General features: G+C 51.6%; 1 protein-coding gene across 1 annotated transcript in view; it reads left to right on the forward strand.

The window, feature by feature from the left end:
* The window catches only part of CSMD2 (CUB and Sushi multiple domains 2), a 590,090-nt gene that overhangs the window by 178,049 nt on the left and 384,983 nt on the right, over window positions 1–27,058 (forward strand). The window contains exon 4 of the mRNA XM_064589508.1: window positions 15,103–15,297. Within this exon, the coding sequence (XP_064445578.1) occupies window positions 15,103–15,297 (195 nt within the window). The remainder of the gene's footprint in view (window positions 1–15,102; window positions 15,298–27,058) is intronic.

Genomic DNA, 27,058 nt, shown 5'->3' on the forward strand with positions numbered 1-27,058 from the left:
AGAGCTCGATGTACCTAAGGATCAACCACCACCACCATAATCCTTATTCAGATCTCTTGACTCTTTGCTCAGTTACTTTTCCTCTGTTTAATTCCACTGGTTTTACAGTGGGACCACCAAATTCAGTGGCTCTGTTTCTTCCCTTTCTGGCTTGAGCTCTTAGCAGCACTCCACACACTGTGGGCCACATTGTCATTCTCGAGATCCTCTGGGGGCCCCATAGCCCGCTTGACCCACCCGTACCTCTTTGTACAAGCTTCCCAGAGTGGAAGCAGAGTGGAGGGTTGAAGGGGGGCAGGCAGGGAACCTGCAGTGGGGACTGGGTGGGCAGGCGGGAGAAGGGCTGGGAGGACATCCCGTGTTCTTGGCAATCAGGAATGTAAGGTGCCCTAATAATGCCTGGCACAGAGTGGGCCCTTAGCTGTCATTGCCTCAACTCCTCGTGGGACTGTGGCCTGGGGCAGGTGCTCTGGTAGTTTCTTAACTCTAAAGGCTCACAACCCAGAGTGAAAGCACTGTGAGGGCAGGGAGGGTGCTCCTTGTTGGAGGCCCAGCACCACCGGTGTGCAGAGGCATTGGCTGCCTGAGTGAATGAATGACCGAACAGCGTCTGTAAGCCAGCCTGTCTCCTGAGCCGCGGGCCGTGTGGAGGGACAGATTCCTGTGACTTGGCTTGAGGGGGGTCAGAGAGAACTAGGCCTGTTCTAGACCGCCGCTCCAGCCCTGGAGAAGCTGGTAACATACAGGCCTAAGGAAACGAGGGTGGGGAGGCCAGAGACCACGGCAGGCAGGGACTACGGTGGTCAAGTTCAGACACAGACAAAGGGGAAGGAGAAGTTGGGAGTCCCCAGGTGTCCGGAAAAACTCCCGAGGCTCTGGGTGAAGTGTGATGCCAGGCTGTACGCAGTCAGGAGCCAGAATTGAGAGCTTGCCTCTCTTCGGGAAACAGTCCCAGTGATAGAGTGATCAGGTCACATCAGCTCTTTGGAGACACGGAGAGGGGTACAGGCTCTCTGGGGCCTCTCACCCCCTCCTTCCCTGAGTGGGAGGGAGAGCAGTGCGCAGGGACCTGGCCCCTTCTCCCCGCCCAAGCCCCGTGCCCAGGGACAGCTGCAGGCCAGGTCGGGAGATGACTGAGACGCCCTTCAGTTCCCTTGGGGAGGGGAGGGCAGCCAACTCCTGCCTCCAGGCCCTCGTTCCCTGGGGCTGGCTGCAGCCCGGCACAGCTGTGCCCACCGCTGTCTTCTCAGCTCTGTCCCCCTCAGTCCCCATCCTCAGCAGGCTCTTCCACGTAAACACACGTGTCCCTCCCGTGTCCCTGCACAGATGACAGATGCAAATTTTATATCTACATCTACAATCTATAGATCTATCCACATCTGTAACACCAGCACGCGGGCACACTTGCATACACTGTAGAGACACGGTGTTCTTGTTCACACACACACACACACTGTGCTGGAGGAAACACAAGGGGTTTGGCGTTGCTAGAACATCGGATGTGAGGAGAGACAGTGGGAGCCAAGGTTGGAGACAGGGGTGGGGCCAGCTCTTGGAGAATCTCCAGTGACGTTCGAGGGGGTGTGAATCCCACATGAGTGATGGGGAGCCACCACAGGGCTTTCGGAGGGAAGCAGTGTGATCCTGTTAGCTCTTTAGAGAATGGGTTGGACTGGGGCAAGTCTAAAGACAGAACAAGGAGGAGGGGACTGTCTCCAAGTCCATGAGAAGAAGGCGAGATGGGGGAGGTGGCCCTGAGGGATGAGCAGGGGCATGGGGAGGAGGGACAGAGAGGAGAGAGGAAAGGAAGCCAACTCCAGAGACTGACGTGAGAGGTTTTGGTGAGGGTGGCTGGAGGGACCTCCTCCCCGGGGGACAGGTGGGTTTGGGAGAAGGGCAGGAGTTCAGTTGGTCCACATGCGGCTAGAGGCATCTGTACGACTTCCCCATGGAGAAGCCTGACGGTGGGGAGACCTGGGGCCTGGAGTCGGGAGGAAGGTCTGGCCTGGGACTGTGCAGATAGATGAGGAGTCAGCAACACAAGGGACAGGACTGAGAAGACAGCAGCATGCTCCGGGGGCTCCATGCTCCTGGCCGCGTGCCACCTCCTCTACCTGGAATGTCCTTCCTTTGCTGCCAAGACCAGACCTAATGCCTCTTCCAGGAACCTTCTCAGAATTATTCCTTCCTGTCATCCCTGAGGCCGTGTGCCGCTGGCTGGGGCAGCCAGGAGGAGGGGTGGAGAGGGGCAGCACGGGGCCGAGTGGGGCCGAGTGGGGCAGGGTCCTCGCCCATGTCTGTCCCCTGCTGGCTCCCTGTGCTGTCTGCATTTCCCTAGCTGCTTTGGGGCTGGGTAGGACCGCTCAGAAATTGTTCTTATTAGGCCGGGACAGGCCTTTCAGACCACCAGCAGACTAGAAACGGGCGAAGCCGGGCCCTGCTTGGCTCCGTAGAAATTATGTGTGTCCAAGTGATGCCACCTGCCTGGCAGAGACCCGCTACTCATGTCCCAGTTCCTGGGACCCACCTGCTCCCTGCAGCTACTGTTCCCACTTACTGTCTCTCTCGGCTCCCTGGCCTCACCCGCACTGCCTTGGCAGCCTTTCCCAGGGAGCTCCTGGGACTTATATGTAATCGCATCCCCAATGTAGCGAGCATTTACTATGTGCCAGACACCGAGATAAGTACTCCGTCTGGTTTATCTTATGTAATCCTCTCAGCGGCTCTCTGAGCTGGGTGCCGGGACGACTCCCATTTTATTGGTAAGAACCCCAAGGTGCCGGGAGGTGAAATAACTTGCTCAGTAAAGAGCAAGGCTGGGATTTGTTCCCCGGGCCATCCACCTCCAGGGTCCGCTGTCCTCACCAGGGCGCTCTACTAACTATGTATTAACTGTTAACCGGAGGTGGGGTGGGGTGGGGGGGCGGGTGGTGCAAATTCAAACCCAGGTCTGCGGGACCCTGGCACATTCTCCGAGCCATGATGCTCTGTGCCCGCCTGACCCCGACAGCCTCGCCGCCTGCCTCGTAGCCCATGGTCAGCGGCGGCAGCTGCCTGCATCATCGCCACAGCTGCATCTGTGTCCCCACCCCAGTCCTGCCTCCTGCTCTGGGCCTGGGTGACAAGAGCATCAACCGGGGAGCCAGGCAGGCCCCGTGAGTGCGGATGGTGACACCGGCTTCCAAGACGTGCTCTGCTTGTAGGAAGGAGACACCTGTCAGCAAGTGTTACTCACCCAGGAGAGGCTATGCGGAAGTGGGTTGTCATTTCGATACATAATATAGGTTGTTTATTGTGGGGGGTGGGGGATATGTTGTGCTTGCTGTCGTATATGTAAATGGCAGAGCTATGCAAAGATGCCTTCTGGATCGGTCTGTTTTTATATACACATGTTTGAGTATGAGAGAGAGAGCATGATAGAGCGTGCGTGCGTGTGTATAAAGGAGGGCATTTGAATGATGGATTTGTGCCTATGGGATGTGAAAGTTCATCGGTATGCCTCTGTGATGTGTAAGAGATTGTGGGGGTCCCCCAAGTAAGGAGCTTGTCCAGGGCAGAGACAGTTTGACCTCCTGCCTCTTGACTCTGGAGGGCTCAGGCGGGTGGTCTCCAGCTGCGCAGGGGGCTCCACAAAGACTTTGGACTTTGGGATGCATGTAAAGTTAGACCACAGAAGCGGTCAGAAAGCTCGGGGCTGCTGATGGAGAGAGGGAGGAGGGCTCACAGGCTTCCTGTGGGGACTCAGACACAGCGTTTCATCCATGTCTTACAGTCACTGTATCCACCATCCTCGGCAGAAGGTATGGGAAATAGGGGGGGTGACAGTGGCTGGACACCTCCCTTCTCTGTTCCTCTTTGGGCCCCTCTGTCAAATTCTTCTTAGAAAGAGGGAAGCCGAGGGGTCCAGAGCCTTTGGAATATTGTGCTTCTTCCAGTGGGATGCAAGCCAAAGTGTCTTTTCCCTTAAGAAGAGAGATGGCCGTGAGGTATGGTGGAGCTTCTGGGCCCTGGACTGGGAGCCAAGTGCAGGAAATGGGGGCCCTGGAGCTCCGTTGTCCACAGGGCTGGCACTGGTGCACAGCGGATTCCTATGGGCATCCCAAATGGTGCTGGTGCTCAGACACAGCATTTCCCTGCTAGCCAGCAGGGTATCGGCGACTTAAGCCCCAGCCTGAGGGAGGGGGTTGCAAAGCTTGGGGGAGGTTTAAGGGAAAGCAAGGCCAAGTATGCAGCCCAGTGGGACAGCCCCAGTAACGGAAGGATGACTTCCCATATGGGCATCCTCACCCAGGGTTATAAGTCCCAGCCTTATGGCAAGACACCCTGCTAAGCCAGGTCAGGCCTCCCCCTCTTCAAGTTCCCTTGCCAAGATTGGTTCAAGATCCATGACTTCCTGTCTGCAGCCGGGCAGGGCTGAGGGCCAAACATAGCTAGCCTTAGCCAGAAAACTTGGGAAGTCCTAGCCCACCAGGCCAAGGGTCATTCTGCCCCAGCCAAACAGAAAACATATGCCACTCTAAAAGGCATCAGATGAAAGACAAAATCCTACGCCTTTGCCGTTTTTTTTTTAAGATTTTATTTCTTTATTTGACAGAGAGAGAGAGAGCATGAGCCAGGGGGAGCAGCAGAGGGAGAGGGAGAAGCAGGCTTCCCACCAAGTGGGGGGAGCCCGATGTGGGGCTCGATCCCAGGAGCCCGGGATCATGACCTGAGCCGAAGGCAGACACTTAACCAACTGAGCCACGCAGGCGCCCCTGCCTTTGCCGGTTTATAACATATGCTGAGTTCAGCTGGAAGTGATGTTCACTTCTTTGATAAGAATTGATTCCATTCCTCAAAGCTCCTGACCAGTGGAGCCTGGAAAACCGCAGGCCGTCCCAGCTTCCAGAAGAACATAGGTTTGGATGTGCCGAAGGGGGATTATGTTTTTATTTATTTATTTATTTAATTATTTATTTATTTATTTATTTATTTATTTATTTATTTATTTATTTATTTATTTTAAGATTTTATTTATTTGAGAGGGAGAGAGAGCAAGCAGGGGCAGAAGAACAGGGGGAGGGAGAAGCAGATTCCCTGCTGAGCAGGGAACCCAATGTGGGACTCGATCCCAGGACCCTGGGATTATGACCAGAGCAGAAGGCAGCTGCTTAACCGACTGAGCCACCCAGGCGCCCCGGGATTATGTTTTTTAAAAAATTCGTGTTAACTGGGAAAGTTCTATGTAAATGTCAACTATCACTGCTATTGTCCTTTTATGATGGTGATGATTAATAATTTAAACCCAGCAACTCAGGTTTATCTTATCCTAGGATCTAGCAATTCCCGAAACATGTTCCATAGAATGATTCTGAAGTTACTAGGTGATTCTGAGGAAAAAAAGCGTGGGGGGTGGGGGGAGGAGAGATTCTGTAGTTAAATTTTTGGAGATTCTGGTTTAAGTAAGGTTCAACAGGTTTCTCGCCTGAAGAACCTCTTGGGTAAACTCGTGAGCATTGGTTTCTGCTAGAGGAGGGAGTTTCTGGAGTATTTTTAAAAATTACTTGACCCACTGAATGCTTTTCTCACGGAATGTATTTCTCATTTTTATATGGAACATACTTGGGGAAACATTTCTAGGCTCCATTCTGCAGTTAATCAGATTTAGCCCCAAATTGCATATTTAGCTGCTCTAACAGTATTTTGCAGCGTTTCCCCACAGGGCATCAGTGATTCTCCATGCATTGCTCTGTCCAGACAAGCTGGAGAATCCCTGTGCTCAGCTGGGGGGGGGGGGGGGCGGGAAGGCTGAGCAGGGAGCAGCAGGGTTTGGGGCTGCAGAGGTCAACAGAGGCTGTCTCATGGAGGGCCTTGTGTCAGCCTAAAGCTACTCATCAGAGGGGCTGAGGCTTGCCACTGGCTCTGGAAACAGGAGAGGGACGTGTTGGTGCATAAGAACAGAGGCTGGGGCTTCCCTTAGGGATTGGCTGGGGGAAGGAGCGGGTGGCTCAGCCCACTGCTCTCCTGTAATCCTGCAGGGGATCCTCAAACTCATGCAGGCCCTACCCTGGGAGGCTCTGAACTTCCCCCTCCACAGCCTCTCTTTTTGTTCAGTGTTGTGTTCTCTAAAGGAGGGCTACCTCTCTCCTTTTCTTCTTCCTCCTTTTCCCAGAGAGATCCTAGTGCCTTAAGAAGCTGAAGTCGTTGATGGGAAAGTGACTCCCCTCTGGGGCAGGGTTGCCAAAATTGACAAATTAAAATACAGGGCGCCCAGTTAAATTTGAATCTCAAATAACAAATATTTTTTTTTAGTGTAAGTATATCCCAGATGTTGTGTGGGATATACTTATGCTAAAAACCCCTATTTGTGTTTCTCTGGAATTCAAATTTAACTGGGCATCATTTGTTTTAACTGGCAACTCTATTCTGGGGCCTAGGATATTGCCTTTTCGGTGCTGCTTCTAAAGAATGGCTAGTAAAAATGAGGAGGCCATGGGGTCCTGTGGTTACAAAGCATCAAGGAGAATCTTGCACTGACAGCCCCTGTGGCCCCTGCTGGTGGGAGGGTGGATGCCTGCACAGCCCCAGCTCATTGGGGTGGGGAGATGGGGCCAACAAGGATCCAACAAGGTGGGGGTGGGGCCTGCCCTAGGTCTGGCGGAGAGAGGGACTGTGCAGGGGCCCAGAGCACTGCCTCCATGCTGGGAAAACAGCCTTGAAGCCAGAGAGGTCAAGGTTACAACCTGATGAAGGACACGGCACCATAGTCAAGTGGCTTGAGTTTCAACCCCAGTCCTGATCCCAACCAAGTGTGACACTGGGTCAGAGTTAGCCCCGCTAACTTCCTCATTCCCCAGCCCCCGAAAGGGGACCTCCATGGTACCTCTGTCAGGGGAAGATGAAATAGAAGAGCCCAGATAAAGTGCTGAGTGGAGGGCCCGGCTCATATTAAACATCCAAATGGTGACAGTTACTATCATTATAGCTGGTCCTGTGACTCTTTTTCCTATAGCGGGACTCACGAGCGCCAGCCTAAAGAGGAGCATGACAACTAAGAGAAGTACGATTCTAACAGGAAAGAGTGGAGACTGTATGGAGGCAAGCCCTTCCCTGCGGCCAGCACAGCACTACCTGTTTCCAGGGCCAAACTGAAGGGGAAAGGAAATGGGGCTTGCCTCTCAGTCCTCGGGTGCTTACTGCCTGTGTTGGCCCGGCCCACTTCCTGCCAGTCACCTCTGTCCAGGACTCCCGCCTGCTTGGCTCACTCTTCTCCCAGCCCCTGCCCATCCTTGGTGCCCAGCAAAAAAAATCGTACACCTGAGCTAAGTGCATAACTGAATCGACCGTAGGTCGGGGCTGCCCAACGATGGCTCCTGGGCTGGCTGCCTGTGTTCTCAGTAAAGTTTTATTGGAACATGTGTTGTCTGTGGATGCTTTTGCACTACAGTGGAAAAGTTGAATCATCGAGACAGAGACCATAAGGCAAGGCCCAAAATATTTGCTATCTGGTCCTTTACAGAAAACGGTTTGCCAACCTTGCACTAGTTTATTGCCATATATATATTTTATGCTAATATATAATGCATATTTTTATATTTATATAATATACATTATATCTGTGTACATATAAAATTCATTCAAAGCATTCCAACCAGGCATCCTCTTCCTGCCAGGCATTAAGTCAAACACGAGGTAAATACAGAATAAGTCATTCCTGCCCCTCGGGGGAGTCCAGCGATGAGCACAGACACCTAAAGAAACACTGAGAAGCAGGCTTAGCTCCCGTTTGGAAAGCAGGGTGTTGTAAATGGATGGCTGAATGAGTTGCACTGTTGTGTGACAAGTGCAGGAATTGACGTGCAGCTAGAACGCCAAAGTAATTCTGTAAGTGAGACCCCAAAGCTCAGTCATGTAAAATGTGGGCTGTGAGGTCACAAAATGACGAGATGACCAGAGGGGCCTGTGTAGTTCACAGACGGGCATCTCCAGGATTCTGGGAGCCAATTGCCAATGACATTGTGCTTGAATTGACCTTCTATCACAATGTGTTCTCCTGGGATCTTCCGGTTTCTACCAGACACGAGGGGCATCAAGGAGGGCTTCACAGAGGAAGTGATATTGAAGTGTGGCTTCAAAGGGTGAGTAGGAGTTTTCCAGCTGGAACATTTGAGAGAACGGCAGGGTGTGCTTAGGGAGCCTGTTGTTTAGAATAGCAGTAGTGGAGGGGACGAGACTGCGGGAGCAGGAGATAAAGCAGAAGCTGTCAGCCGGGGTCACATCATGGAAGGATGGGGCTGCATGAGCGTAAGCTTTGCTTTATCCTGACAGCCATGGGAAAGCTCTCCAGGTACTCTTTCTCTTTCTTTTTATTTATGTATATTAATCTTCCAAATCATTATTATTCTTGTGTTAATAATGCAAAGGAGAAGGGGGCCTGCACTGGCTCGTGCGCCTTGGTGGTAGGGAAGCCACCTCTGGCACATGCGCGCCTAATGGGGCGAACAAGGCAGGGCCGTGCTAAATTTGCCCTTCTAGAATGCTCACTCCAGCATCAGTGCGGACAGTGCATCGGAGAGGGCAACACCAGCAGCAAGGAGATCAGAGTGGGGTGCAGAAGTCCAGGGGAGAGGCGAGGAGGAATATCAAAGGAGACGCAAGGATAGGGCAAGTGTGATTTATGGAGCGCAGCCAAGTCCAGCGGAGAGGCCAGGCTTGCTGCCCCCAGAAGTCAAAGTCCAGCCACAAGAAAGGCCCCGGAGATTGAACAGTTCACAGCTCAGAGAGATAACCCCAGGGGTTAATGGAATAACCGACATGAATAGGTTACTGTGAGTGGTTGTCAATCCCAGCTCTGCTTTGCAGACCCCTGGACAAGCCCAGGCTCTGCCTCTGAAATTCTGATTCAGCAGGTTGTGGGACAGGCTTTAGTAGCTTTATAGAACTCCACATGACCCCATGTGGAAGGTGCAAAAGCTGCCATCCTGAGCCGAGAGAATGTGCTCACAGTGGAGAGCTTATGGCTGGCACTGGTCACGGAGAGGCGTGACAGGACAGGGCCCCGGGAACCTGCGGGTGGCGTACCCCATCAGAGGCCCTGGTGCCCCCCTGCATTTGTTTGGCTGACAGTCAGCAGGAAATGTACGGGGCCAGGCTAGGGGCTGACTTGTCTGGTGGACACCGCAAGACATCCACCAAGGGAAATGAGGGTGAGTCCCCTATGAGGATGTTTCAGGATACACGCGCCACCCCATGGTGGAGTGACTCGAGGTAGAGTGGTCAAGTGTAAGCACAATCTCGTGCAGCTGCAAAGAACATGGGCTCAGCAGCCAGGCACTGCGGTGGAAACCCAGCCTTACCCCCCAGTGAGCCATGTGGCCTTGAGTAAATGCCCCAGCCCCTCTGGCAAGCATGCTCATCTCAGCAAGGGATAATAATGGCATCTCTGTCAATGGGTTGTTGAGAGGATTAAATAAGATCATTAAGTCATTCAATAAGCTTTTATCAAAGTATTATTATACACGAGGTAGATTGTTCTAGGAATTGGGACACAGAAGTGAACAAAATAGACTAAAACCTGTCTGTCTTTATGGAGCTTACATTGTAGCAGGGTGAGAGGAAGAATAACAAATGTATCAAATATATAATAAGTCAGATGGGAGGAATGGAAGTGGAGGCAGCAAGTGGAGACAATTCTTTGGGGATGGAAATATATACAAAGCACTTGGCACTGGGGCTAACATGTAGTAAGTGGGCAATAAATTATGTTTACAAGGCCAAACAGCTAAAAGTAAGGGAGTTATAAAGAATAACTTTATAAAATAAGATTATGTGTGTGATGCAGAAGTGTCTAGCACAGAGTAGTTACTTGGAAGAGAATGGTTTTTATTCCTCCCTCTCCTGACCATGCCCCCTACCCCTCAGTCACACACACACACACACACACACACACACACACACACACACACACACACACACACCCGTCCTGACACTTAGTATCAACCGTAAGGCCATGCAGATGAAACAAGTTACTTGATGGAAGATAAGAAATCAAAACATATGGAGGGTGCTTATCCAGAGAGCATAAATGACTCTTCTTTATAAGATGGGAACTAAAGTCTCAAATTAAAAATAAAAGAGGGCACGACGTAGCTTTTGCTGCACTCCAACCACAGAGGGGATTCATTGTCATACAATCACTGAGAATATTATGTTGATTGGCAAGAGCCAGGCTTTGTAGATGGGACAAAATTCCCCACAGCTAATCTACAATGGAATTGTTCAGTGTCAGGCACAGCTTTAATAATATTGTTCTGGGCTGCGTTGGATGTAAATATCCCACTCTTCATTTTGTAAGCAATCAAAGGGAAGTTTTATAGATGGGAGAGCATGAACAGCTATAATATCTGTGCCAAAAAACACATGGGCAAAATAAAAAAAAATCAAAGAATGCTGCACCTCGAAAGGCTTGCTTTGTGGCTTATCTCCGATCTCCTCTGTCTGTCCAGCAGGTTGCACATCAGACACATTATAAAAGCCCTCACTTTAAATGTTGCCCTTATTAAAAAATACAAGGTTAGTAAATCAGACTGGAGGAAAAAAAACCAGACTATTAAATCTGGACAATCAGGTAATCACCCTTCATCTTGTCTTGGCACCTACAATGATGGAGGGAGGGAGGGAACTCTGGTTGATTAAGCACCCACTACGTGCTGGGTGTTGTCTCTGTCAGAAGCGGTTTCACAGCCCAGTTAAGAGTGCTGAACAATGGAGCCAGGAAGACAGAAATTCACAACCTAGCTCTGCCATGTTCTAGCTGTGTAACCTGGAGGAAGTTGCTTAAACTCTGTGTGCCTCAGTTTTTTCATCCATAAAATGAAGGTAACAGGTATTCCACTGGATTTTGAGGATTACGTAAAATAAATTTGTAGCCCAGGGCCTAAAACATACCAGGAACACAATAGTGGATATTATAGAGCTAACTTTACTTAATGTGTACAACAGCCCTGCTAGAAGTTGAATTGTGTCCCCAAAAAGATATATTAAAGTCATAACCCCCAGTAGCTGTGAATTTGACCTTATTTGGAAATAGGATCTTTGCAGATGATGAAGTTAAGATGAGCTCATTGGAGTGTGTCTTAATCACAACCCAAAATGATTGGTGTCCTTATAAAAAGGTGAAATTTAGATACAGAGACACAGAGTAACAATGCCACGTGCAGATGGAGGCTGGAAGTGATGCGTCTATAAGCCAAGGAATGCCAAAGATTGCCAGAAAGCCACCAGAAGCTAGAGAGAGACAAGAAAGGGTTCCCTTACAAGTTTCAGAAGACTGTGGCCCTGCAGACACCTTGATTTTAGAATTCTAAACCTGCATATTATGAGACAATCTGTTGGGTTTTTTTTAAGCCACCCAGTTTGTGGTACATTGTTACATCCTTAGGAAACTAATACAATACCCAACATGGGAAGAAAAAGTATCCTCATTTTCAGATGAAGAATTGAAGGCCAGAGGTGACAATTACAGCTTAAGATCACTGAGCTAGAGGTAATGAGCTGAAATCGGAATCCACACCTCTCTGTGCCCAGCATCTGCCCTCCCTCCCCAGCCACTGTATGGCCTCTCAGGAGCAGAACTCAAGATAAAAAAGAAGGTGGTGTTGGGACTGAGCCCCCATCCATCACACCCAAGTCCCAGTTGAGGGGCCAAGTCAGAGTGGCCTGATTATGAACAGCTCATTAAGTAAAGAGCAGTGAGTGTTTGAGAGTGACTTTTTTTAAAAAAATTGACTTTTATTTATAGTGACGTTCCAGTCATTAATTTCAAAGGAAGAAAGCCCAAAGCAGAAGCAGGTTCATTGAAAATTTGACATTAGTAGTTTAATTAAATTGGGTCTTTGCGTCTCATTGCGGAAAATGAAACGTTAGTTCTACACCAGTTCTCAGCCCATTTCCCCCGGTTGGCTCCCTACCCTCACCTTAGCTTGCTTTCTTCTCCAAGTGTTTACTTGACCTGCCCCTCCAACCCCCAACACTCACAAACACACACACATCACAGTCACTGCCTCCGCTGCAAGCCAGCAGCAAGAGCTCATGGGAAACGTCAAGGAAGCCAATAGTATGGGATCATGGGAGACGCCATGCTAGCCAGCAGCATGGGATCATGGGAAATACCAAGGTGGCCAGTAGTGTGGGATCATGGGAAATGCTGAGGTAGACAGTAGCATGGGATCATGGGAAACACCAAGGAAGCCAGTAGTGTGGGATCATGGGAAATGCTGAGGTAGACAGTAACGTGGGATCATGGGAAACACCAAGGAAGCCAGTAGTGTGGGATCATGGGAAATGCCAAGCTAACCAGCAGCATGGGACCATGGGAAATTCCAAGGTGGCCAGCAGTGTGGGATCATGGGAAATGCTGAGGTAGCCAGTAGTGTGGGATCATGGGAAATGCTGAGGTAGACAGTAGCGTGGGATCATGGGAAATACCAAGGTGGCCAGTAGTGTGGGATCATGGGAAATGCTGAGGTAGACAGTAACGTGGGATCATGGGAAACACCAAGGAAGCCAGTAGTGTGGGATCATGGGAAATGCTGAGGTAGACAGTAGCATGGGATCATGGGAAATACCAAGGAAGCCAGTAGTGTGGGATCATGGGAAATGCTGAGGTAGACAGTAACGTGGGATCATGGGAAACACCAAGGAAGCCAGTAGTGTGGGATCATGGGAAATGCCAAGCTAGCCAGCAGCATGGGACCATGGGAAATTCCAAGGTGGCCAGCAGTGTGGGATCATGGGAAATGCTGAGGTAGCCAGTAGTGTGGGATCATGGGAAATGCTGAGGTAGCCAATAGTGTGGGGTCATGGGAAATGCCTAGGTAGCCAGCAGCATGGGATCATGGGAAATGCTGAGGAAGCCAGCAGCAAGATTGTGGAAATGCTAAGCTGGGCCAGCGAGCAGGATGATAGAGGTAATCCTTTCATCTGGGTCATCACACCCGGTGGAGAGAGAGCATGGGCATGGAGAGCTCTTCAGTCCTTTAGATAACTCTCACAAAAACATCAGCCTCTCGAGGGCAGGCTAATTCCCAGCATAATAGGCCCACAATAAATTTTTGTTGCATGAAGGAATTAATTCATGAATGAGTAACTTGCCCAAACAACTAATTAATGAACACATAATTATGTCCCTGCAAGTGCCAGGCATTGTGTTAGGGCTCCCAGGATACACCTATGGACCAGACAGGGCCCCTGCCCTTGTGGTCCTCTGACCCAGTGGAGTCAGGCATCTGCCATTTTCTGAGCACCTACTACGTGCTGGGCACTGTGTCAGCCAGCCATGCATCATGTAGTGTCGGTAACCCCCTCCACCACTAGGTATTGTTCTCCTTTCTCAGTTGAGGAGATCAAGGCTTAGAGAGGTCACATGACTCAAGGCCACAGAGTAAGACAGAGACAGTGCCTGGTTGCAGACCCAGATCAAGGTGATTTCAAAGTCTGCCATTTCTCTCTACAACATGCTTTCTCCTCCTGGAAGGGGAGGATAAGAAGAGGGAGGGAAAGCCTTCTTTCTGGGGGTTCTAAGGTCATCAGGGTTGGTAGAGAGGGTCCTGGAAGATGGCAACATGGTCAGGAAGAGGGTACGGCAAGGGCCTGGGAAGCTCTCTAGGATTCAGGCTGGCCAACTCCACTTCTTCATCTTTACTTCTCATCCTGGCCACCCCTGCCCTCTTGTTTCAGGCTTCTTGAGCTCCTGAAGGTTATCTTTGGCCTCAGGGCATTTGTGTATGATATTTCCTTTTTCTGGGACACTCTTTGGCCCAGCTAATTCTTACTAATCTCTCAGGATTCATCACAGATGTCACCTCTTCCAAGAAACCATCTCGGACTGCCCCAGACTGGGTTTGGTCCCCTGCCTGGTCTCTATCCCATCAGAACATTTAACATGCCTTTAATTGTGCACATCTCTCATGAAGTGTGCTCGGATTCACATGTGTCTTACGTGTCTGCCAGGCTCTGTCCTAAGCACTTTGCATATCTTTGCTCATCTAATTCTCCCCAGTACCCGGTGAGGGAGGAAAGTACTGTTGTGATCCCTGTCTTGCAAACAAGGAAACTGAGGCACACGGGGTTAAGAGAGTTTCTCGGGGTCCCACAGGTAGTAAGCCATCTGTCCAGGATGCACACCCAAGTTCTTGAGTCTGTACTCCCCACCACCCTGCTCTACAGCCTTTCAGTGACGTCTCAGTGAGTGATGGACACGGACTTGTGTGGCACTCTGGACATGGCTGTGAGCCCTTGTCATTGCCCTGTGGGGACATCTTGGATTGGTAGGCGGTCTGACCTTCAGGGCGCAGGCAGTTCTAACTCTGGGGAGAAAGGAAGAGGGTTGGGGGAGCTGGGTTGGGTTGAACCAGTGACTCGGGCAGAGGAGCTTCCCCCACCCTCCCCCCAGATTGGCAGGTTACAATGCTCTGGCACCCTCCCCAGTTTCCTCGGGATAATGAGAGCGCACCCACAGCTGGCCGTGATTGCTTTGGCTTGGGTCACACATTGTACATAGTAATCCCTGGCTCCCATCTCCCCCTTTAAGTGGGTCAGTCGGATCAGAACTCAGGTTCTTGTCTTCCCACTTCACGGTCTGGTCCAGCACTAACAACCCCTTCAATTCTCCCAAACCCGAGGGGCCGAAGGACCGCTCTGGCTGCCAGGGCAGACAGGCATGAAAGGAGGAACACTGGGTTTAATGGGCACCTACTCCCTGCCATGCTCTGTGCCCCTTCCCTGGTTTCAAGGAATGTGGAGTGTGAAACCAGGGCAACCGAACCCAAGAGATTAAAGTGATTTCCCTGGGGCATCTCAAGTGATGGGACAGACGTAATCCACCTCCATGGCTGTGCAGGAGAAAAGGCAGGAAACCTGGATATCTGGCTAAAACCGCAAGTGTGGCTCCTCCTTAATGCGGGACCACCGTGCGTTTTCAGGGACTAGGCAGCCTTGAGAGGGCCAGCCCATCTACCGGGGAAATGAGACCCGGGGAGGTGACTCGCCCGGGCAGCTGATGCACGGAAATGGGCATCAGGGCTGAAGCCACGCTCACAGGCTGTGTGTGTGTCTCTCTCACAGTTCTCCCCAGTCACACGTGTGGGAACCCCGGGCGGCTGCCCAATGGCATCCAGCAGGGCTCAACCTTCAACCTCGGGGACAAGGTCCGCTACAGCTGCAACCCCGGCTTCTTCCTGGAGGGCCACGCCGTACTCACCTGCCACGCCAGCTCCGAGAACAGTGCCACGTGGGACTTCCCCCTGCCCTCCTGCAGAGGTAGGCGGCCAGAGAGGGTCTGAGGGGTGGGCAGTACGTGGAGAGGGATGCTGGAGCTTCCAGGGGGGCCTGGTCTTCAGTGGGGGAGGCTACACCGTCCACTCCAACAATGTCTAGGGTGCCTGCTCTGGGGAGCGCATGTCTGGAGACCACCGCGGGTCCCCAGGGTCCCCAGCTATTCTAGAGGCTTCTCAGCTGTACTTGACCTTCCAGCCCTCAGGTGTTCCTTCCTTTGATCCCTTTCCCGCACATCAACAAACTTATTTTTAGCCAGTCTACCCTCCTGTCTAGAAGAAACACGGTTTCTTTTCCGTTACAGAGCATCTGTGTGCAAGGATCTCCCCCAGCTGCTTCCCTTCCTACTGACCTCACCCTGGCAGTTCTTCTTTTCCCTCTCCTACAAATTTCCTATAAATTCAGCCTCTCTCCCTGTTTCATGGAGTCCTCCTCTCAGCCTCCAAATATGCTCAAAACCTCTTTACCCCAACAGCCACCCCCCCAAAAAAAACCTACCACCTCAACCTCCCAGCTAGGGTGACCAACTTATCCTGGTTTCCCTGGGATTTTCCCATTTTTAGCTCTGAAATTCCCGCATGCTGGAAACGCCCTCAGTCCCAGACAAACTGGGATGGTGGGTCACCCCCTTCCCAGCCTATTTCTTATTGTCCCTCCAGCCCATAATAGCTGGGTTTATTTCTTTTTTTTTTTTTAATTTATTTATTCATGAAAGTCAGAGAGACAGAGAGAGGCAGAGGCAGAGGGAGAGAAGCAGGCTCCCCGCCTAGCAGGGAACCCGATGTGGGACTCGATCCCAGGACCCTGGGATCATGACCTGAGCCGAAGGCAGACGCTTAATCATCTGAGCCACCCAGGCGCCCCAGCTGGGTTTATTTCTAAGCTAATTTCTCATGCCTTTAATCTGATGATAAACATAATGCATGATCATTTTTAAATGATCTTAGAAAATTCAGAAGAATAAAGAAGCAACAAAATTTGTTCATTTTAACAGTGATTTTCACGTGTTTCCTTCCTGTCTTCTAATCTATACTGCACTATGCATATATTATGAATATGTGTATAATTGAGATTACCATGCATGTAGATTTTTTAAGACACCTTTTAAATGCTGTGACATTGTACTGTAGGGTTTCCCCAGGCCACCAGGAATGCCCAGCATCTCAAAAGCTCCATCCAACCTTCTCTCTCCCCGCCCCCACCTCCCATTTACTCCTCTGCAGACTGGCCTTTGGCCCCAATATTCTGCATCATGTTGCCAAATCAGATGGGAATTGTTTTGGCCCTTATATTTCTTGACCTCTCAACAGCCTTTTGCACTATTGACCACTCTTTTCTTCTTCAAACTCTCATCTTTAAATTGTGTGGGTCCCAGAACACTCTGCTATAGGTCTGGGGGGGATCGTTTCAAGGAGTTGAGAAATGATTGGAACATGCAGCTCTCCTTGGGTTCAAGTTTTACCTTTCTCTTAGAGGCAGCTTTTCTGTAAATACTGTCCAAAGACTAGCTCGGGGAGCCTTGCTCCCCATTTCCGCCATAAGCGCATGCCCTTTGTATTGTCTGCACCAGGGGTGGAAAATACTTGGCACATATATCTCTTCCCTTGTTCCCATTCCAACGGCAGACATAATTAATTGATCACAGCACCCTTTCTTGAGCCCACACACGGCTATGAATTCCTTCCCAACAGACAAGCCACAACCAGTCAGCGTGAGTTGCCACATGATCCCATGTTTGTTTACTCCTCTTTGCCATGTTGGTCCTTCTTGGTGGAACCCAAGGGAATGAGAGTCTCCCTTCTCACCTTCCTAAGTGCTCCTCTCAGGCCCCATTTCTAAGTTGGGATGTGCCTCTCATCACATGATTGATACCAGGAATGACCAATCCCATCAGGTGAGACCTTGGCCCTTCCACACAGGTGTGTGGCCCTGAGTGGCCAACCATGGCCTAAAACCACTGTCTCCACTCCTCTTAGAATCCCTATCCACCCCCAGCCCGGAAAATGTCACAGCTGAACACTCTGACCTTCCCAGGAGGGGTGTCAAGAGTTGTGATGTGATAATAGAATATGAAACCTGATAGTGTATGAAATCAAGTATTTAAGTTGTGAAACAAGACCCACCATTCTCTTTCCCCTTACAACACTATAAATACAATGCTCTTTTAATATGGAAATGGAAAACAATGGTAGCCCAAGTATGAGAGGCAGAGGGACTGCCACCCTATCCTGTGCCATATAGTTCACATCAACACCCATCCCAATATGGTGGAAATCCACTTCCCCTCCCAGGGTCTCCAGGGATCTTCATCACCTTTAGCCTCCTCTGAATCTGTAACTCACTGCCATCCCTCATTTCCCTGGGTTCTGCTCTGTGAGCTTAAGTCAAGAAGCTGGCCCATTGGTCTTCAGTCTCTCCCTGTCTCGGGGGAAAAACAAAACAAAAAGCAAAACCCACTAACAAAGGTGTTTGCTCGCAGCACAGCCTTTATTGAAGGTGTTGGTGGCAACACAGGGAGTTTGCGGCTCAGCAATGCAAATGGCTGAGAATGAAAGTCTGAGTCATCATGAGCCTCAAAAGCTTTCGGCCCCTGCTCCCTGGAAGCTTGTCCCTGGCTTCTGTCTTGACAGGCTCAGGTTTCCGTGGGGGTGTACATCACACACTCTCTTCTTTCTCCAGCCAACTCCACTTGGTCCCTCTTGACTTTGGTCCCACGGGGGGACTTGCATTGACCTCTTAGGCACAAGAGCCCCATTGCCTCTTGGTTTTGCCATCTCCTTACAGGCTAATGTGTCTCTTCCCAGTGTGGTATTGTCCTGAACAAAGAGAGCCTTCACCTGGAAGAAACTTGGCAGACTGTGAAAATGCCTTTTTTTAATTAATCCACCAGTAAAAGATAAGTGATGAGGGCCATCTCCTGGAGGTCTTCCTTGGCTAGGTGGGCTCACGGCCCCCAGTCTAGTGCCTGCATGTCCAGACGTGGGGGGCGGGCTGGCGTGGGCTGGGGTGATGGTGCTCCCCCAGCACGCACACCACAGCAGTGGTTCATGGGCGCGGGGGGACTTTTTGGGGCAGGACTTTCTCCCAAGCCTCTCTCTTCCCCTTAATGCCAGAGGGCCCAGCATGGCCTCGCCTCTGGGGACATCGTGCATCTCTGCAGATTTCTCATCCACTACATGGCTTCTAATTGTCACTTGGCGGTGACTCTCCAGTTTCTGTCTCCAGCCCCAGTCTCTGCCCTACGCTGCAGGCCCACCTGGGTATCAGACTCTACTGAACCTTTCCTGGAGCACATTGGATGGGACACATCCCAAATCTAATTCTTTCTTTCTTCCCAAACCTGCTCTTTGTGTGCCTCCCCCAGCTCAGTGAAGAGTGTCACCATCCAAGGTGGCCAAGCCAGACACCCCAGTGGCATCTTACCCCCCTCACCATTCTTGCCCCCGACACCATCAGCCACCACGTCCTGGTGCATCTCTCTCTGCACCCGCCCTCGCCTCCAAGCCTCTGCCCTTGTTCAGGGGCTCTGACTAGTGATGGTCCAGACTACCTCACGTCTCATCTCACCTGTCCCACTGCAGAACAGCCCTCCCTGGGCGGCCATCTGCCAGTCTCCCACCACACGTGGCCCAATCCATTCTCCACTGCTGGAGTGAACTTTCTAAGCCACAGATCCGACAGAGCACTTGTTGCTTGGAAGGCTGTCAGTGGCTATTCATCCCTGACGGGGTCAAGTTCGGATTCCTTAGCATGGACAAGGCCCTTCCAGAAAGAGTCCCAGGCTGATCTTTCTAAGTCTTTTCTAAGTAGCTTCCAATGTAGCCACACTGGAGAAGGCCGTCTTCTGGAACACACCAGGGAAGCCAGCCCAGGGTGTTTAGAGTGCTTCCAAAAAGACTTCAAGTCCCGGAGGCTCCTCGGTGTCACTGGGGGCTGAGATGTGGCTCCGCCCATGGGGGAGGACAGATGGCTCTCCCACTCCCCGAGTCCCAGCACCTCCCCCATTCTCGGGGCTCCAGGCCCAGTTCTGGTTCCTAATTCACCACCAGATGCAAGAATAGTCTGAGAAGTGTCCTCAATAATGCCAGTGATTTTCTGAAAGTGATTTTCCAAACTGCACTTCCTTAGGAGGCCGAGCTGTACAGGAGCTGGGGGTGCTCATCAGGAGCCGCGCGATGCCAGGAGCCATGGTCATGCCAGAGTTAACGGTTCGCACTCAGGAAGGATTAAAGCCTTTTGGCCTTTTTTCCTCTAGTGTGGAATTCTCAAGGGCTGGCATCTGTGAGTGGATAAACCTCATCCACTGGGCAGTGGTCCGTAAATATTTGCTGAATGAGTGGGTGGCTGGATGGGCCTAATTCCCCACCCGAATTGTGTAGGCATACAAGCCTGAAAGGCAAATTGCTGGCCTGGGTTAGCCCACCTGCCCAGCAGTGCCGAGGGACACAGGGTCTGAGGCCAAGGCTTCCTGGAGCAGGTTGGAGGGCAGGAAATGCCACATGCCTGGCTGAAAGGTAGACTCAGCCAGAGGACATAGCCTAGATTAAGGGGGAGTGAGGACCCACTGGGATATTAGGGGGCAGAGCAGGTGTGAGGCTGACCTCCGATGAGGCCCATCCCAAGGCTGCTGGCCCTCTAAGGCTTGGTCTAGCTGGCAGAGAGAAGGAGGCAGGACCTATGGCCTCCCTTTGCTTTGTGTCACTCTGGGCACCTTGTCAAAGGCAGAGGTCCCTGGGAGGCTCTGAGCTTTGTGGAACCTCTTTGAATCACAAGAAGGAAGACCATGTGGGTTTCAGCAAATGGCCTCTGACTTGTGAGGAGCATGGGCCCTGGAGCAAAGAAGCCCGTCTGGGGAAGGCATGGGGTTCAGATGTGCTGGGGGCTGCGAGACAGGTGGAGAGAAAGCAGCTTGAGCAAGCAATGCTTGGCCTCTGAGGTTCAAGCCAGACACTGCCGGCTGTCCCGGCTCGGGGAAGGGGGCATTGGTCTGCAGAAGCTCGGGCTGCACGTGCAGAGCTACATTCCCGATTTTCTAGCCCCAGGGGGAGGAACCTGGGGAAGGCGAGACAGAGGCAGTGTGCCATGGAAAGAGGGTGGAGTCAGATGGGTCCAAGTCAGCCCTAGCCATGCCGTGTCAACTCAGAGCTGCGGATCACTGGTGTGTTGCTAAGCCTCTCCGCGTTTTCAAGTGGGGAACACGAGCAGCGGGCTGGGTCGCTTACTCATTCATTCACTCAGGATCCAAAAACTTCATGAGTGCCTACTATGTGCCAGCCAGTTAGTAACTCAATCCTTATTTATTGACTGCCGGTCGTTAGACATTTATTTTTCTAGATACAGAGAATTGCAGTGATGAAAAGTCAGACCAGGCTCCAAGAGATCATGGAGTATTTATTTGATTTTAGCAGCTGGGAGGCAGAAAACAGATAAAAATCAAATACATAAATTTCAGATCTGAGGGAAATGAAGCAGATCAGGATAGGAAGACTACTTTAGGTGGACCTCTCAGGAGAGGACCCTCTGAGCAGGTGATATCTGCACTGAGTCCTGAATGATAAGAGGAGGTTGTTATGTGAAGACCCAGGGAAGGGCATTCCCAGCAAAAGGAACAACAGGTGCAAAGTCCCTGAGACAGGAGAGTTTGGCTTGTTAGAGAATCAGAAAACAGGCCCATGTGGCAAAGTAAAATGGGGGGGTGGAGGGAGAGGGGTTGCTGTGGTGAAGCAGGACAAGAAGTTTGGGTTTGGTTCTAAGCTCAGGAAGGAGCCAGGGAAGAATTTTAAGCACAGGTATAGTGCAGCTGAACTTTTTTTTTTTTTTTTTTTCCAAAAGATCACTCTGAATGCTAGAATGAGAGGGACTGTAGTCGGTAAGAGGTACAACCAGGAGGACTGGTCAGGAGGCCTCTACTGCAGGCAAGCAGGCTGGAGATTCTGCATTTGGGTCACGGGTGGCCATGGGAGAGATGGAGTGGAGGGGGTAGACAGGGACCGTGGTTTGGGGGCACAGCCAATAGCCCTGCTGATGGGATGCATGTAGGTGCGGATGGAACGAAGGGTCAAGGATGACTCCTAGGCTCTTTGTCGAGGGTGGGGATGTGGATAACTGAGAGGGGATGACTAGCACAGGGAGTCAGAAGCATGTGCCCTGAGGGGAATCAAGAGAACTCATTTCATCCAGATAAAGTCTGAGATGCCTGTGAGACATCCAAGTTTGGGGGGGGGGGGCGGGAGGGGCGGGTATTAATTCTGTGGCTGGGGAAGTTCTGAGCTAGAAGGAGGTGAGGAGAGGGATACGAGGCCCTAAGTTGGCACTGCGGGTGGCAGAAGGGTCTGGGAACCGCATGCTGGGCCCCTTTGTGCTGATCACACTACACGAAATGCAGAAGTACCAAATATCATGCCAGCCAGCGGGGACCTTGAGTGATTCTGGAATGCACCATGGCTCCCAGATACCGTTCCTAACTAACCACGGGGTTCCTCTCCTACCACTGGGGTCACCAGTCCTCCAATCACCTTTGCCATCACTGTTACTATAGCAGGACCATCCAGAGTGTGCTCTGGAGTCCAGTCACCTGGATTCAAATCCTGGCCTTGCCACTCCTACCCACTAGCTGAGTGACCTTGGGCTAGTCACTCGACCTCTCTGTGCCCTGGTTTGCTCACCTGTAAATAATACCAATAACGGTGCTTAACTCACAAGGGGGAAGTGAGGCTCAAGTTGATAAACGCTCCACGTGCGGCAGAGGACCCTGCTTGTACCGGTGACTCGGAGAGCGAGCTGCCGTGATTCTGACCTGCGCCAATGCAGCCTGGCATTCGGGGAGCACTAACTCTCCGCCAGACCCCGCTCTGCCTCCTTCAAGCCTCACGGAAGCGTCACAGGAACCCCAGGAGGTTAAGAGCTTGCTATCCCCTAGTGCACGTGAGGGAACTGAGGCGCGGAGAGGTGAGGTACTTTGCCTGCAGCCACACGGCTCGAGCGCAGTGGAGCCAGGACTCTAGCCAAGGCCATGCATCTACCAGCCAAGACCTTGACCACCCTTGTCTGCTGCAGACAAGGACAGTGGCCTGTGACGCCTGGCAGGAGACTCGCAACGACACTGTTGCTTCCAGAGCTCCGGCTTGGTGGCCCAGGGCCCGAGAGCTTGATCCTCTCCTGGGTGCGTCCCCTGAGGGGTCCACGCAGCGAGGCACTGCCCAGTCTTCTGTGTTCCCCCCGAGCCGTCCTCTGTAGCCTGTCCCGTGAGCTCCAGGAGAGAAGCCTCAGGGAAGGGGCCTGAGGTGGTCCTGCTGGGCAGATGCCACTTCAGTGGTGGGGGTGGGGGAGCCAGGGTCTGCAGGGGCTACTTTCATCCTTTAGAGGAAGCCTGACTCAGGACTCGCCCACCTCCACTTGAGTACGGGTAGCTGACCTGCACTTTGGAAGGAGCACAAAGCCCCCACCTCAGGCCCTGCTCAGAAAAACCCCTCTCCGGGGCCTGGGGCAGCATTGGAAACAGGTGGATAACTGCGTGGGTCTGGAGTCAAGAGTGTCCGAGCTTCGAATCCTGGCTCCAGCAGTTAGTAGCCATGTGACTGTGGGCAAGTTTTAAAAACCACTGAACCAGGGTGCCTGGGTGGCTCAGTCAGTTAAGCGTCTGCCTTCCGCTCAGGTCATGATCCCAGGGTCCTGGGATCGAGCCCCACGTCAGGCTCCTAGCTCAGTGGGAGAGTTTGCTTCTCCCTCTCCCTCTGACCCTTACCGCCACTCATGCTCTCTCTCAAATAAATAAATAAAATCTTTTAAAAAATAAAATAAAAACCGCATTTTCTTCATCTGTGAAATGTAGATGATATTATACCTATCTCTTCGAGCAGTTTGAGCAGTAAACAAAAAAGTACCAGCGAAGCGTTTAGCCCAATGCCTGGTCTATACTGGAAGCCCAACGGAGTCATGTAACTGAATGCCATGTCCCGCCTGCATTCTTCTCCCCAGAAGATGCCTTGGGGGACCACATCCATGGAAGGCATCCGGGGTTGGGGAGGGGCAGAAATAGCGATGCTCTCAGGTAATTGCAGTTTCTTAATTTTAAGAAGGGGTATCTTTGATAAAGCCAAGGATAAAGGGGCAGAACCCTGAACCCCCAGAAGAGGGGTTGAGCAGATCACTGGAGCCCCCGAGGACCCTGAGCCACACAGCACAAGGAAAAGGGGGAACATCGAGGCTTTAGGGCACTCGTGCTCACACATGAATTGTCAGATGGCAGCTTCTCCCCTAGGGCCTATGGGGATTTTTTTTCCTCAGAGGCCGAGTAGCCTGAGGATTGAGGATATGGACAGAAGCCCAGAGCCAAGGGCCCCAAAACTTGCAGGCGTCCAGGAATTTGCACTGACGTTGGCCTGAAATGCAAGGAAGGGAGAAGTAGGATGTTTCCTCTATCCCTACCTGAAATTTGTGAGTCACTGGAGAGTTAACAGACATCCAAAGGGGCCCAGGGGTAGTTCTCTAAAATTATAGTTAATTGAGTTCTCTAAAATTATAGTTAATTGAAGAAATTTCAGTAGAACTTAAAGTTGATCATAAAGAAAGTCATAAACTTGGAAGGGCAATGCTCGGCATCACACACCTGCACCTTAGAATATACATGACTTAATGGCCGTGCAGACTGCCCATTACCAGAGAAGGAGAAAGTGTAAATTAATATTTTAGGACTGTGGTGTCAGCTGAAGGTTATATTTTATGGCTCTGAAGTTGTAACCATGAAATATGATGCCTTGTTTAAAGTGAGAGGAAATCTCCAAACAACTTCTAGAGCATCTTCAATCAAAGCGGTATGTTCAGGAACCAGGGTGTTGGAGGAGCCCGAGAGACAGGGACCACTCAAATGGGAAATGGGCCACCTCTACAGTGGACTGGCAGCTCTGGGCAGAGGGCCTCAAACTCTCGAGCCCTCAGTTCCAGCACAGTCTAGAAACCATTGACTAAGGTTAGGAGCTTTGATATTTGTGGAGCTACTGAAATTTGTGAGTCACTAGAGAGTGACCATCTCAGGATGGCTTACCAGACTGCTTTTAAGCAGGGACATGTGGTGTCCTGAAAGAAGCCACAGTCCTGGTGCCAGAGAGACTCAGCTGGAATCCTAACTGGCCATCCACTGTGTGACCTTAGGGAAGTTCCTTAACCTCTCTGAGCTTCCCCGTCCTGTTTCATTTCCTTGTTCAACAGCTGTTTATTGAGTGTGCCTGCCATATGCCAAGAGAAGTGGTAGGTGTTGGGGGCATTTTCATTTCCTCTGAGCTGAGTAGCCCCGAGGCTCCACTGAGCGACATTAAACCCTTTGCTTGATGTCAACAGTCCTTTGTCCTTCCCAGCAAGAGAGACTTGCTACCGAGCTTCTGGGTCCAGAGGCAAAGGTATGTTGTTCTAAAAGACATTTCTTCGGGTGAAACTTACACCTCACATGGAGAACGAACTTGGCAAAGCCCCTGCCTCAGGCAGCGGCTGTGTGGTGGCTCCTGGATGGCAGAAGGCACTTAGGGCCATGAGGGGCTGCACACCACCCAGCCACAGTGACCGAGCAGCCTCTGCCCAGGCTCGCTGCCCACAGACATGGCCTCTGCCCTCATGGAGTATACAGTCTAGACATTAAATAAGTGACATAACCCATCAATGAATTTGGGGAAATGATTCATTATGAGAAAGTATGTCCTGTGCTGAAGGCATAAGATGGGGGGAAGGGGTTTCTGTATCTGGAAAGATCCTTGAGGAAGTGACACTTAGACTGGGACCTAAAGGCTGAGGAGGGGCCAGCCAGGCGCAACGAGGTAGGGAAGAAGTTTCCAGAAAGAGTAACTGGCACTTTCCAGGTCCTGGAGCAGGGAGATGCTTGGTACATCAGAAGAGCTGGAAGGAGGCCAGTGTGGCAGTGGGAAGTGGGCGGGGAGAGACTGGTGTGAAGTAAGGCCCCGTACGTCTTTATAAGCCACAGGATGTTCTACTCTCATGAGTGACAGTGGGAGTTATTGAAGGTTCTTACAGAGAGGAGGGGTGTCCTCAGGTCTGTGTTTCCAGGATCACTCAGGCTTGTGTGTGAGGAATGACGGGCTGGAGCAGGAGGGATGTTTGGAGACCAGGGGTAGGCCTCAGGGCTGTGGTTGACTTGGACGGTCACGTGGCTTCACGTGGAGCAGGTGCAGGGCAGATGTGAGGCCGGGTCAAGAGCTACTTACAAGGAAGGACGGGGTGTGGTCTCTGGCTGGGTGTGGCATGCAGACGAGGGGGCCAATGGCCCCAGCCCTCTGGCACAAGGCACTGGGTGGATGGCGCCGACACTCTCCGGGAAGGAAATGCCGGAAGGTCAGGGTCGGTGGGCAGAGAGCACGAGGGTGGGCTTGGGTGGCTGAGTTTTAAGAACAGTGTAGGATGTCTGCTTGGGTTTCTAAGACCAGCACCACACAGAGGCCTGAGTCACTGTCTTCCCCCATGACCTGCTCCCCTCCAGCATGGCCCAGCTGCTGCGCTGACCTGGACTCACAGGCCCGAGGAAACGGGACAGCGTGGACCAGGGCTTGCCACTCCGTCCCGCACTCCTGACACTGCTCCCTCACCCCATCCCCCCACCCGGAGTTCCCCTCCTGCCTGACCCCGACCGCTCTTCCTTTCAGGGGCCTTTGCTTCTGCCTGCTGATCATTAAATGTCGCTCATCCCGGGCCTTCTTTACTCCCGTGGAGCCACCGTTGCTCTTCATCCCGCTGACTCCCAGCCTCGCAGGCTCCCGGGCCCGTGCTCTCTGTGGGCTCTGCCACCCGTTTACCCTCAGCAGCTCATAATCAGCATGGGAGTGCTGAGGGCCATCACTGTCTCGCAGAGCTCCTTCTCTTTCGCCCCCTCCCCCCCTTACCCAAACAGCATCATAATGCTGCCCTGTTAGAAACCTCTACCTCCTCCTTCCCTCCTCCTCTCCGTCGCTGGCCACTCCTGGATGGAGACCATGTCCTTTCTCTTCTTCCCTGCCTGGCTCCTGAATCCTTCTGTTCCTTCTCTTCCTCCCACTGGCACTGCCACTCATTGAGGCTTTGATGGTTAGGGCGACCTCTCCACGCTAAGAGTTCGCATTTGGAAATAGGCTCATTCTCTTGAAACAGACCTTGACCCTGTACAATGACATTAATCAGAATAGTTCAGGACCCCCAGATGAACTCACCTTAACCTCCATCCCACACTGCTTCTGTATATGCAGCTGTCAGCTCCGTCTCTCCACCAGGACATCCCACATATACACTCAGCCCTGGAATCCAAAACTGGACTCCTGCTTGCCTTCCCCACCACAAGGTATCCCCCTCCTGGGTTCCCTGTCACGGGAGGTACATTTCATTCATCCAGATTCTCATGCCCCAAACCGGGAGCTCATCCCTCCCAACTGCCAAAGCCTGTAGATTCTGCTTCTTAAATGTCTCTGAAATCAGTGCTCTTCCTGCAGTCCCCAAGGTCTCAGCTCCGATCTCATCTGGCCTCCCCTGGACTTTGGTGACTATGTCCTACCAAAAGCATCCTGCCCACTCCCCTGACTCAGACCTCCTCTGTGCCATGGCCCCAGTGATCTTTCTAAAATGCAAATTTAATCATATTCCTTCACTACCTTTGATTACCAAGATGAAGTGGAAGGAAAAGGAGAACTTAGTACTTGTTGGGCATCTACATGGGCCAGCCACTGGCTGACACTAGGCACTGTCCCATTAATGATCCCATTCAGTTATCCCAGCA

The sequence above is a fragment of the Mirounga angustirostris genome, unplaced genomic scaffold, assembly GCF_029215605.1.
Source record: "Mirounga angustirostris isolate CCGP_5_RB_7025 unplaced genomic scaffold, mMirAng1.0.hap1 SCAF_4, whole genome shotgun sequence".
NCBI lineage: Eukaryota > Metazoa > Chordata > Mammalia > Carnivora > Phocidae > Mirounga > Mirounga angustirostris.